Genomic DNA, 10936 nt, shown 5'->3' with positions numbered 1-10936 from the left:
AAGGCTTGAAACCGTTTGCGCTGGTTGCTTCAAGTGGGGCTTTCTTTCGGCTTTTGTCTAGAAGGGAAGGGGAAGAGAAAACCTCCGTGAAGGCAAAATACAAAAGAGGTGACCCAAGAAGGAAAACTGTTCTTTGCAACATGAATTTTCTTTTAAAATGAACGTTCCCGGCATAAAGGTCTAAGCCCTGAACCATCCTCTCCTTCCTCCATGAATAAAGCCACCAATATTAACAATAATACTCCAGGCACGGCCTCTCACGCCATGGCAGAGTGGGACCACTCACCAGGCATCTGTGGCCAACTCGGTCATTTCTGCTCTTGCCTGGAGAATGGAGCCACGGGGTGAGGTCGGCCTTTATACAAAGCCATGTGGGGACATCTGGAGAATATGGGATTTTCATGTGACCACCCAGTCCACTTTCCTTTTGCCCAGCCAAACTCCATCCACTACAGCCCTCAGAGCTCCTTGAGGTGCTACATGCAAGGCAAAAGGCCAGGGCCTGGAGTGCTTTCTGTTGCATTTTTCTTGGGTTTAGGATAATTATCCCAGTCGATCTGAAGTGCATTTGCTAAAAAGCATTTTTGCTCAAGTGCACAACTCAGGCTCTCCTGCACCGTTTTGACTGTGTTCAAGCAAATAATTTGCATTAGCTGTAGTTCACTTAGTGAAAGAAAACGCTGGTCCCCCATTCTGTGATTAGACCTCAGCAACCACAAGCTCAGGCAGGTCTTTCAGGGAAACTTTGTATCTCCCCTCTGCTTCTCCTTCCCACAGAGTTGGGTTTTGGGCTGTCAGGATCCCGCACTGGTGGGAGCTCTCACGTAGGGGCTGCATTCAAATTTCTCCCATCCATGTTTCCTTTTGTGTGACAAAGTCACACGCAGCTGATCGCTGGTCAGCAGAAAACCCACGGTGAGAGTTGAGGTGCTGAGATTTCCACTGCCTCTCTGTGTTTCCCTACCCTCCGGCCCTGCTCCCAGCCTCCATCCCACAGCAAGGACTCTGGGTTGGTGCCAGGGGACACAACCCCAGCAGAGGAACCCCCTCCCTGGGCTGCATCTGTCTCACTTACACCCCCAAGACCTGCCCGCTGGCAGCACAGGAGACCAGGCCACAGCAGATGTAGAGCCCTGAGACACAACAGAAAGAAGAACAAACTTTACACACCTCAAGAGACAGTCCTCTCCCAGCACACTGGCGTGGGGTCTCTTGGTTGTGATAGTAGATAGGACCTGGTCTTAAATGCAGCTTGCAAGTATGTTATTATTCGGGGCCATGGCTTTGTGTTGACCTCACAGTGAAAAGGATTGGGACTTGGCTGGTCTTGTCTTGGCCTGCGCTGATTTCAGCTTGCTTGGCTGTGACAGCAATCAGTGGTCAGAAAACTAGCACCTACATTTGTTTTCATTTATGCAGATAACAATTTTTTATTCTGTGTGGCTTGAACTGTCTTTGATTCCAGGGCAACACCATGGGTCCCAGCCTATCGCAGTGGTCAGTCACTCGTGCAGGAGTGAGAACCCATGTTATTCAAGTAAAGGCAACTTCAGAGAAAACAAGGAGAACAACAACAACAAAAAAACAAAACAAAAAAACCCAACATACATATAGAAATAAATTCAAGTGAACCCCAGGACTGAGAAGGAAGGAATCATCACCATCAACATCATGTGCCTCCTGATGAAGAGAAGGAAACCTTCACCAGGAACATAATGATCTGCCTATTGAAGACATCAGGATGCTGGTAACTTGATGTAAGACCCCCTCCCCCCCACCCCTGCAGCCATCAACCTCAGGATGCAGGAAGGGTGAACATAACGTCAAGAAGCAGGGGTAGATACTAAGACATTTTTTGTGTGTGCGTATAGCAATCTCAGCTACATTACTGAGGTTTTTCTGTATTAATTTGGAATATGAGACTAATAAATGAAAATATTATATTGTTAAAACTGTTGTATGTAGTAATGGTAAACCTTTGGCTTCACTTACAGTGTTCCCTTTTCTGTTGTGCTGATTTTGGCTAGGACAGAGTTAATTTTCTCCAGAGTAGCTAGTATGGGGCTGTGTTTGGGATTTGTGCTGGAAACAGCGTTGATAATACAGGGATGTTGTAGTTCCTGCTGAGCAGTGCTTACACAGAGTCCAGGCCTTTTCTGCTCCTCACACCACCCCACCAGCGAGCAGGCTGGGGGTGCACAAGAAGTTGGGAGGGGACACGGCTGGGACAGCTGACCCCAGCTGACCAAAGGGCTATGCCATACTGTATGATGTCATGCTCAGCATATAAAGCTGGGGGAAGAAGAAGGAAGGGGGGGACGTTTGGAGTGATGGCGTTTGTCTTCCCAAGTAACCATTACGTGTGATGGAGCCCTGCTTTCCTAGAGATGGCTGAACACCGGCCTGCCCATGGGAAGGAGTGGATGAATTCCTTGTTTTGCTTTGCTTGTGTGCATGGCTTTTGCTTTCCCTATTAAACCGTTTTTGCCTCAACCCACGAGTTTTCTCACTTTTACCCTTCCAACTCCTCCCCCATCCCACCGGGGGGAAGCGAATGAGCGGCTGTGTGGGGCTTTATTGCTGGCTGGAGTTAAACCACGACATCTGTCCATAACAAGCTTTTGAGTGTTACAGAGGAAGGGACAGAGACAGGAGTTAGGAAGAGAACAAATTCACACTGGCACATCTATGCCTACATCCAACTGGCTGCTGCTTAAACAACTGGACCGTGATCCATCCCACTACAGCATTCAAGCAAGGGGAGTATTTGTGGAGCCAAATACTCTTTTCCAGAGTCTAGCATTGGGCTGTTACTTACACAACCCAGTTTTTGAACGCTCATAGCTAAATAATGTGCCATTTTGCCATGGCTCTGGGGATCTCCCACACGTTCAGGTGAAATGGCCAGATCTTGATCTGCACAGCAAGATCTCCCAGTGGGCTCACTGCCTCCTGCTGCTCCTACCACAGCAGACATCTCCATGGTTGCTACTTTCTGACGAGCCTATCCCAGACTCAGTATGATGGGTTGGGATGGGGTAGGCAGGGAGCCACTGTTTAATCAGCCAAGCCTAGGGCCAAGTCTAGTGCTCCGGGGAGCACTAACCTGATGACAGACTATGTGCTAAAACATATAGCTACAGAAGTGGTATGAAGCATAGGACACAGTTTGTTAACCTCAGAAGGTGACAGCCTGGACTCATGAGTGCCTTTTCCAGGTGGAAGAGGTCAACGTGAGGTGCAGACTGTCTCCTTGCAAGAGCCAGCCACAGGTATGATTGACTCAGAGGGCTTCATGCACCAAGCGAGCTGTGTCTCTGCCATCAGACCAAGAGCTCTGGTGCTGGCTCAGGACTGTCTCTGAACAGAAAGGTCAGAAGCTGCTCGTTAGCTCCTTTGTCAATTGAGATCGCTTTGGGTAGTTCACATCCAGACAACAGCTTTGCAAATTCCTAATTGGCTAGCAAATCAGCTTCCTGGCGTCAGAGAAAGAAGGGATAGCAGTGGGCTCAGTGAGCTCCTCTGAGCCAGCCTGCAGCTACCATTCCTGCTTACTCCATGGCCACTTTCAGCCAGACATCTGGCCCTGAATATACAACGACCCTATGGACTGCCAGTCAGCAGAAGAGGCTAGGATACAGCCGCCTTTTCCTTTTGGCCCAAGCAGCACGGTGAGGGTACTTCACGCTCACTACATTATTGGTCCCCGTATGCCCTAGGGACCACCACCTGCACCCTCTGTTCAAATACTGATGGAGGTGGTGACAGTTCAGAGCCTGGCAGCCCTGAGCTGGGGCTCCCCCCCGAGACCCCCATTCCCTCCCTCTCAGTCTGCCCACAGAAGGAGGGGTTGGGGTCACTGCTCCAGATCCAAAAGTAGCTCCCAGAAATAACCCCAGCTTCCAGGTACAGCTGATGCCACCATCTCCCACCTTGACTTCTTGGCCTCGGACAGGGAGAAGACATAAATTCGAACAGGAGGAGTGAGATGAGAAATCAGCTCTGCTATCTAGATGGTGCCTCCTATGAATCAGGGCTCCAGGCCTACACCAAGACAAGCGTGTGAAGCAATTCCTTGTGCCGACACGGGCCACTGTATCCCCATACACCAGACTCTGTACAGTCAGTCCCCCAACGAGCATCAGCTTTCCTGTGCTCACACTGGTTCACATCCAGGCACTGCACGAGTGGGACACCTCTTGATCACTAATGCTGGCATCGCAGTTCTAGGTAACGGATGCAGCTAAAGCCCATCTCCAGCTGTGCCAACTGACCTCTAACTACAACTCACAAAGCTTTGGGCTCCCTCCAAGGTACTCCCTCCTGGCCAAATGGCAGCTGCCTCCTCTGCCTACTCTTTCTCATAAATTTGATGTACTCCTTGGCCTCTTCCAAAGGCAGATAAATCATACCTGGGAGTCCCAGAGCTATTGAAGTAGACCTTCCTATCTGCTGTTGGATAATTTAGCAGATTAAACTACCTGTTCCCATCTCATTCATAGCCCTCCAGGCAGCTTGGGCTGTTGACAGGGCACCAGCTGCAGAGCTTGCTTTCCCTCAAAACCCCTCAGGAAGGTGGTCACCACCCTCTCAGCAGGAGAAGGGGCAACATCTGCCATTGTCTTAGCCATGTGCAAGCCAGATCAACGCCCTGAGGCGTGGAGTTACCCGACTTGCCCTTGAGGCCTGTTATAGCCCCCATTAGCTATGGTTGTTGCTTGATGAATTGTTCCCACAGAAGCTGCTGTTGCACAAGGTGAACACGGTGTCGGCCCGCGGCTGTGGGAACTCCATCTCTGCAGCCAAAAAACCTCACTGGCCTGGGGTGCAAGAGGCAAGACCAAGCATTTCTGGTGCTGCTGCCACAGGACAGGCAATATAACGTTGTCTCCAGAAGTAAAACTTTCTCCAGCTGGCCTGGCTCCACACTTGGCCTGGAGCAATTAATGCCAAGCACAATTCCCCTGCCCGTTTCTCAGCTTCTGTTCCTATCACAGGTAGTAGCCTTGGCTTCCCTACCTGTCCCTTTTTAGCAGAGGCACCTGGCTGGGCTGGAGCTTCACGCATGGATGTCTGGGGCATGCTTATGGCCTGACAGGAGACCTTGAAAGCAGACTGGTGACTCGGGGGGTTGCAGAAGTTTGGGAAGCCACCTCTGGCCTAGCCTTGCCGCCACCTCCCTCCCTCTGATGTCTTCAGCAATCCCAGCAGACCAAAAAAAAGCCAAGGTAAGACAGACACAGTGAAATGCAAGAAGCAGCACGTGGTACACATATTGCTCTGTATCATTGCTCTCCTGGTCTCAGGAGTGCAGGGAAGGCTTGAAAAACTCCAGAGAGACGCATCATTACAAACAACAGGACAAAGATTTATTTCTGTTACAAGTGAAGTAGAAGAGTAAATACAAAAAATCTCCAATACATAATAAAATGTTCTCCTAGGCTGTAACAATCCACCTCTTCCTCAAAGTCAGCACAGGGCCTGACCATACCAGAACTCAGGCAAAACAGGAACCAAGAGGCTCTGTCCTTTGACGAATGAGCACTTTCACGGCCCTTCTCGCTTCTCATCAGTGCTCACACTTAGTGTTTCCTACAGGATTATAACCCAAACCTATTGGACTCATCTCCCAGAAATCAAAGTTTGAAACTTAGACTAACTTTGCTAAAAGGAAGGCTCTCAGATATTTACAATAAAGCTTCCAGAAATCAAAATTTTCCTTATTCTGGATGGTGCCTGAGAATCACAAGCAAAGTGCCAGCCAAAAATACATTGAGATCCAAATGTGTAACATATCCCCATGGCACAAGCATACACTGAGATCCAACTGTCTAACATATCCCCATGGCATATCCCCATATCCTCACAGACAGGCCCAACCCCACGGCTCCCCAGGGATGCAACAACCATATCTTCCTCTGTCAGTGGTCATGCAGTCGCATGAGACACACAGCCACACGCACAAGCGCAGGGTCAGCACATCCTGCTGCCACAGGGTAGAGCCTGGACAGATCTGTAATGCTCAGCACACCTTTTGCATCTGAGCCTGCACGACAGCTCGGAGAAGTTGCGATAGCCACAAAACCACGGCAGTGCTGGTGGGAAGGGATTTCTGGAGTCTCCAGGCCTGCCGCAAACAGGAGGTTGGAGTATTGCCAGCACTAGCACAGGGCAGGTATAGCTTTGTCTATCTTCGTCTCGAAAACCCTGAAGGACAGAGACCCCACACAGATGTAGAGTCCCTTGAAGGGTCCACGTAGCTCTTCACTGAGCACAAAGCTCCCGCCCCGGGTTTCCAGCTGCTTGTGGCTGAAGTTTAAGCAGTTTGTGGCCATGTGTCTCAGGTTCTTGATGCAACAGGCTCGTCATTGCACCTGCTGCAGAAAGTATACTTTCTGGGTATGTCTGGTTTCCCTAGCTTGTAGGTATAAAAGATCTGGAGAGAAATAAGAACAAGCATCTAGACCTTATCTGCAAACAATACACAACCGAATCTACCCAATTTGTGCCTTCTAAGTCATCGAGATCTACCATGCATGTCCTCCAGACACTGAGTTTTGCTCCCTGAACTTGCTACAGATGCTGTCTGAGGTCAGGAGCAGCTTACACAAGACCTGTACCATCACTGGTGACCTTTTTTTTCAGACTGAACCTTAGATTAGCACCAGGGCTGGAGCAGAGAATAAAACCAGGTTGAAGTAATGGGGAACAAGGGGCAGAAGACCTCTAGGCTCAGAAAAACAATCTGGTCCACATTGATAACTGTTCCTACAGGAAGGAAGGAAGGCATTAAGAGGCAGGACAATTCCTCCCCCAGCTACCCCCAAACCAGAAACAGGTCAGCATGACTTGCTAGCAAAGGGACACAGTCCAGTCCTTGCAGACGATGAAAGCAGAGAGCCAGCAGGCAGCTGTCAAAAAACTAAGAGCTGGCACAGCCCGGTATACAGCTTCTCTTCCAGCTGGTGAAGGGAGAATTTGGGAGAGGAGCTAGCATGGCTGTCGAGGAGACCTGCCCCAGGCTGAGGCAGCCAAGCTGCAGAGGCAGGACTCTGCTCTCTCCAGGATGGAAGCAACTTCTGGACGCGCCAGAACAGGAAGGACATCGAAAGGGACAACGTAGCTCTTCAGGAGGGAAAGCAAGGAAGGGAAAAATCTGATTCACCTCGAAGATCTGAATGAGGCCTACACTTGCCGCCTGTGCCCCTCATTGATGGCAACACGACCTCCCAGCTCCGTGTACAGGCAGCAGAGTTTCCTGCAGGACCAAAGAAAGGTCCAGATGGACAAGGGGCAGCAGCACCAGGCCAGCCCCAGCCTCCCAGCCCATGAGGTGGCTCACCCACCACATGCCATCCTGAAAGAGGGACCGCTCTGAAAGAGGGATGGGTGCCTTGAGTCCAACACTTGGAGCCCCATGGAAGGCAGCCATACAGCTTCACCTGTCCACCTACTGCAGACAGCTTGAGCCTCCTCCACCCCAAATTGTGCTGTGGGGACACCCAACCACCTTCCTGCTCCACTCCATTTCCTCCCTATCATGTCCCACTTGGATACCTGGGCCTTAACACCCAGAGAAGGCAAGGAACCTGCCTCTACACAAATTTCATCCTGCTGAGGACCTTATCTGAAAAATCCTCCATGGAGCAGAAGGTACAGGTGTCTTCATGGGATCAGAGCTCTTTGCAGCAGTGCATAGCAGCAGGACAAGAGACAGTAGACATGAAATGAGACTAGAAAGGTGCTGAATGGATACAAGGAGAAACTTGTCCCGCATGAGGACAGTCAAACTGCCCAAAGAGACTGTGCTGTCTCCATCCTTGGAGGTTGCTAGGACTCAACTAGATAGCCCCAGCCAACCTGGTCTGACTCATAGCTGACCCTGCTTTGAGCACAAGGTTGGAACAGAAACTTCCCAAGGTCTCTTCCAGCCTGAGTTATACTGTACTGTTTTGTGGTGAGAGAGACCCTGGTGTATGTGCACCCTCTCTACTCTTCCAAAGCTCCTGCTGAGGCTCTGGCTGCACTTTCCACCTACCTCTCCCCGTTCAAGGCCTCACCATGCTGCAGCACCCTGCACCAACCTCCTCCTGGCCCTGGTCACACAGGCTCCCACCTCCACAGGAAAAAGGAGCTGGATAAGGAGATCTGGAGAGTAGCAAGGGTACATCTGCTCCCTCTCCGCTCACAGCCCCAGGCAGAGCCCTGGTCATCCATCACCTCTCTGGGCCCCTTCCACGAGTGATGGGATCTGTTGGGAGGGATTTGCTTGAGCTTCTCCATGGATCTATTTTCAAGCCTTTGCCTCTCACAGTCAGTCCTATCAGTTGTCCCCTCTCCATGTTTTCCTCTAGCCTTTTTTCCATCCCAGGAAAGCTTGAAAGGGGAGCAATCAAAGATGAAAAGGCACCATGTCCTGCCTCTCTCACTTGTTTCAGGAAAGAAAGTCTTCCCCCATAGATGTTGATTTCTCTAGGCTACAGACAGAGCTGGGCAGACCTTAGGATGAAAATAATTTAGGATATAAGGACCTCCACAGACCTCTGGACGAGGTCTCCACTCAAAGCAGGTCCAAATTCAATGTTGGATCCCACTGCAAAGCTAGGTCAGGTCACTCGGGCTCCGTCCAATCAAGTTGGGAAGACTTCCAAGGGCAGAGACCCCACAGCCTCGCTGCGTCCCTCTTCCAGGGGCTGAGCATGCTCATGGTAAAAGTTTTTATACGTCCCATCCCACCCTTCTTCCACCGCTGCAGCACACAGCATGACCCCCGGAGGGATCTGACGTGCTGTGTTTGGCTGCAACCCCAGCATGCAAACCTTCCCCAGCCCTGGCCACGCTGTTGGTGTGAAGCCTGGCACTAACACGATAGCCCTGAGCAACATCAGGGACACGCCACCGCGTTAGTGCCACGCACCCCACTTTTACAGCTCTGGCTTCCTCCTGCCTCCCTCCTCCCCCGCCCCAGCAGACGTTTTCTTCTGTAAATAACATCATCAACAGCAGAGAGACTCTTGAAAGTGCGACCTTCCCGGATAGACCAGGGGGCCCAGTTGGGTGTGCTGGGAGGGCGGGAGCCTGGCAGGAAGCTTCGAGCACCTGTCCCAGGAAAGGCGGTCGACGAGGAAAGGGCTGTTTGCCCCATCCAGGCACTTGGGAGGCCCCGGGGCTTCTTTCGCGAGAGCGGACGGAGCTGGGCAGGGCCGCCCAGGCCCCCACGGCTGCCGGCGGCGCTCCCAGCCGGGAGGCCCGGGTAGGTGGCGGGGTGCGGAGGCGCAGCCCAAGGTCCTGCGGCATCTTCCCGGGCGGCCCCGGGTCCGGCGGCGCCGGGCGAGCCCCGCAGGCCGCCCCTCTCCCGGGCTCCGGTCCGCGCCGTCGGGCCGCCCGGCCTCTCCCGGGCTGGCTCAGAGCGCCGGGACGAACCTGTCGGGGCCGCCGGGGTAGGCGCCGTGCCGCGGGCCGGGCTCGGCGGCGCCCAGCTGCCCGCCGGCGCCGAAGGCGTGGGGCAGCGGCGGGTAGGGCGCGGGGGAGCGGCGGCCGTAGAGCCCGGCGGGGGCGGGCGGCGAGGCGGGCAGCACGATGCGCCCCGACGGCGCGTACAGCTGCCCGGGGCCGCCCGGCGCGTAGGGCCCGGGGGCGGTGGGCAGCGGGGCGTAGCCGTGGGGCAGGGCGGCGGCGGCGGCGCAGCCCTGCGCGGGGTAGGCGGCGGCGGCGAAGGCGCAGGAGGCCGCGGCGGGGGCCGGGGGCAGGTCGGCGGCGGGCGGCGGGGCGGGCAGCGGGAAGAGGCGGCAGGGCGCGGCGGAGCGCTCGGCGAGGAAGGCCGGGTAGGTGGAGAGGTCGCTGCGCTTGAAGCGCTTCCTGCGGCGGAGGAAGGAGCCGCTCTCGAACATGTCGCGGGCGTGGGGGTCCAGCGTCCAGTAATTGCCCTTGCCGGGGCGGCCGGGCTCCCGCGGCACCTTGACGAAGCAGTCGTTGAGGGTGAGGTTGTGGCGGATGCTGTTCTGCCACTTGCGGGGGCTGTCGCGGTAGAAGGGGAAGCGCTCGGTGATGAAGCGGTAGATGCCGCCCAGCGTCAGCCGCCGCTCGGGCGCCTGCCCGATGGCCATGGCGATCAGGGCGATGTAGCTGTAGGGCGGCTTGCCCCGTTCCGCCGGACGCTTGCGCCGCCGCCGCCCGCCCCGCGCCCCGGCCGCCGCCGCCGCCGCCGCCGCCGCCGCCTCCTCCCCGGGCGGCGCCGGGTCCGCCTTCCGCGGCGGGGGGGGGGGCGGCGGCGGGGGGCCCGGCGGCAGCCGGCTCTCGGCGGTCATGCGGCCGTCGGGGCGGCCCCGAGCCGGGCCGAGCCGAGGAGGCGCAGCGCCGCGCCGCCGCGGCTTTTATGCGGCCGTGTCCGGCAGCTCCGCGCCCGGGCGGCCGGCACTCCCCCTGCAACGCCCCGCAGCCCGGGAGGCGCGGGCAGGGCCGGGCGTGCCGCCGCCGCCGCCGCGGGCAGGGGCAGCGCCCTGCCCCGGCGCCCCCCGCCCGCCCCCCGCCCCTGGTCCCCGTCCCCGGCGCCGTCGGGGCGCCGCGATCCCGCCGCCGTCGAGCGGAGCGGGGGCGTCGCCGGGGCCCCGGTGCGGGTGTCTCGGCACGGGCGTTTCCCGCGCCCCCCCCTGTACGGCTCGGCGCCTTCGGGGCCGGTTCGGCTGGCGGCCGGCGGGGCGCGGTGAGGTGAGGGGCCGCCGTCTCTGTCGGAGGGGGTGCTGCCGGTCCGCGGCACTGGGCGGCCGGCTCTGGGCAGTGTCGCCCGTGGAGCCCCACGCTCCTTCGCGGTGGCGAAGCGGTAGAAACGAATTAAACGTGCAACGAAACCCGGTGACAGATCTGCGTGGGGAAAGGTAGTAAGCGTGGGCTTAGACGGTGCAATTTGCCTGCAGAGCTGCAACTTAAAACGCACTCA

General features: G+C 55.5%; 1 protein-coding gene across 1 annotated transcript; it reads right to left on the bottom strand.

Moving 5' to 3' along the window:
- Nucleotides 1-5369: 5369 nt before the first annotated feature.
- Nucleotides 5370-10307, bottom strand: FOXE1 (forkhead box E1). The gene has a single exon (XM_072860551.1). It carries the CDS (start codon nt 10305-10307, stop codon nt 9405-9407), a length of 903 nt encoding a protein of 300 aa, XP_072716652.1. The 3' UTR covers nt 5370-9404.
- Between the last annotated feature and the right edge of the window lie 629 nt (nt 10308-10936).

The sequence above is a fragment of the Ciconia boyciana genome, chromosome 4 (assembly GCF_034638445.1).
Source record: "Ciconia boyciana chromosome 4, ASM3463844v1, whole genome shotgun sequence".
NCBI lineage: Eukaryota > Metazoa > Chordata > Aves > Ciconiiformes > Ciconiidae > Ciconia > Ciconia boyciana.
This window is presented reverse-complemented; position numbering and strand designations above follow the sequence as displayed.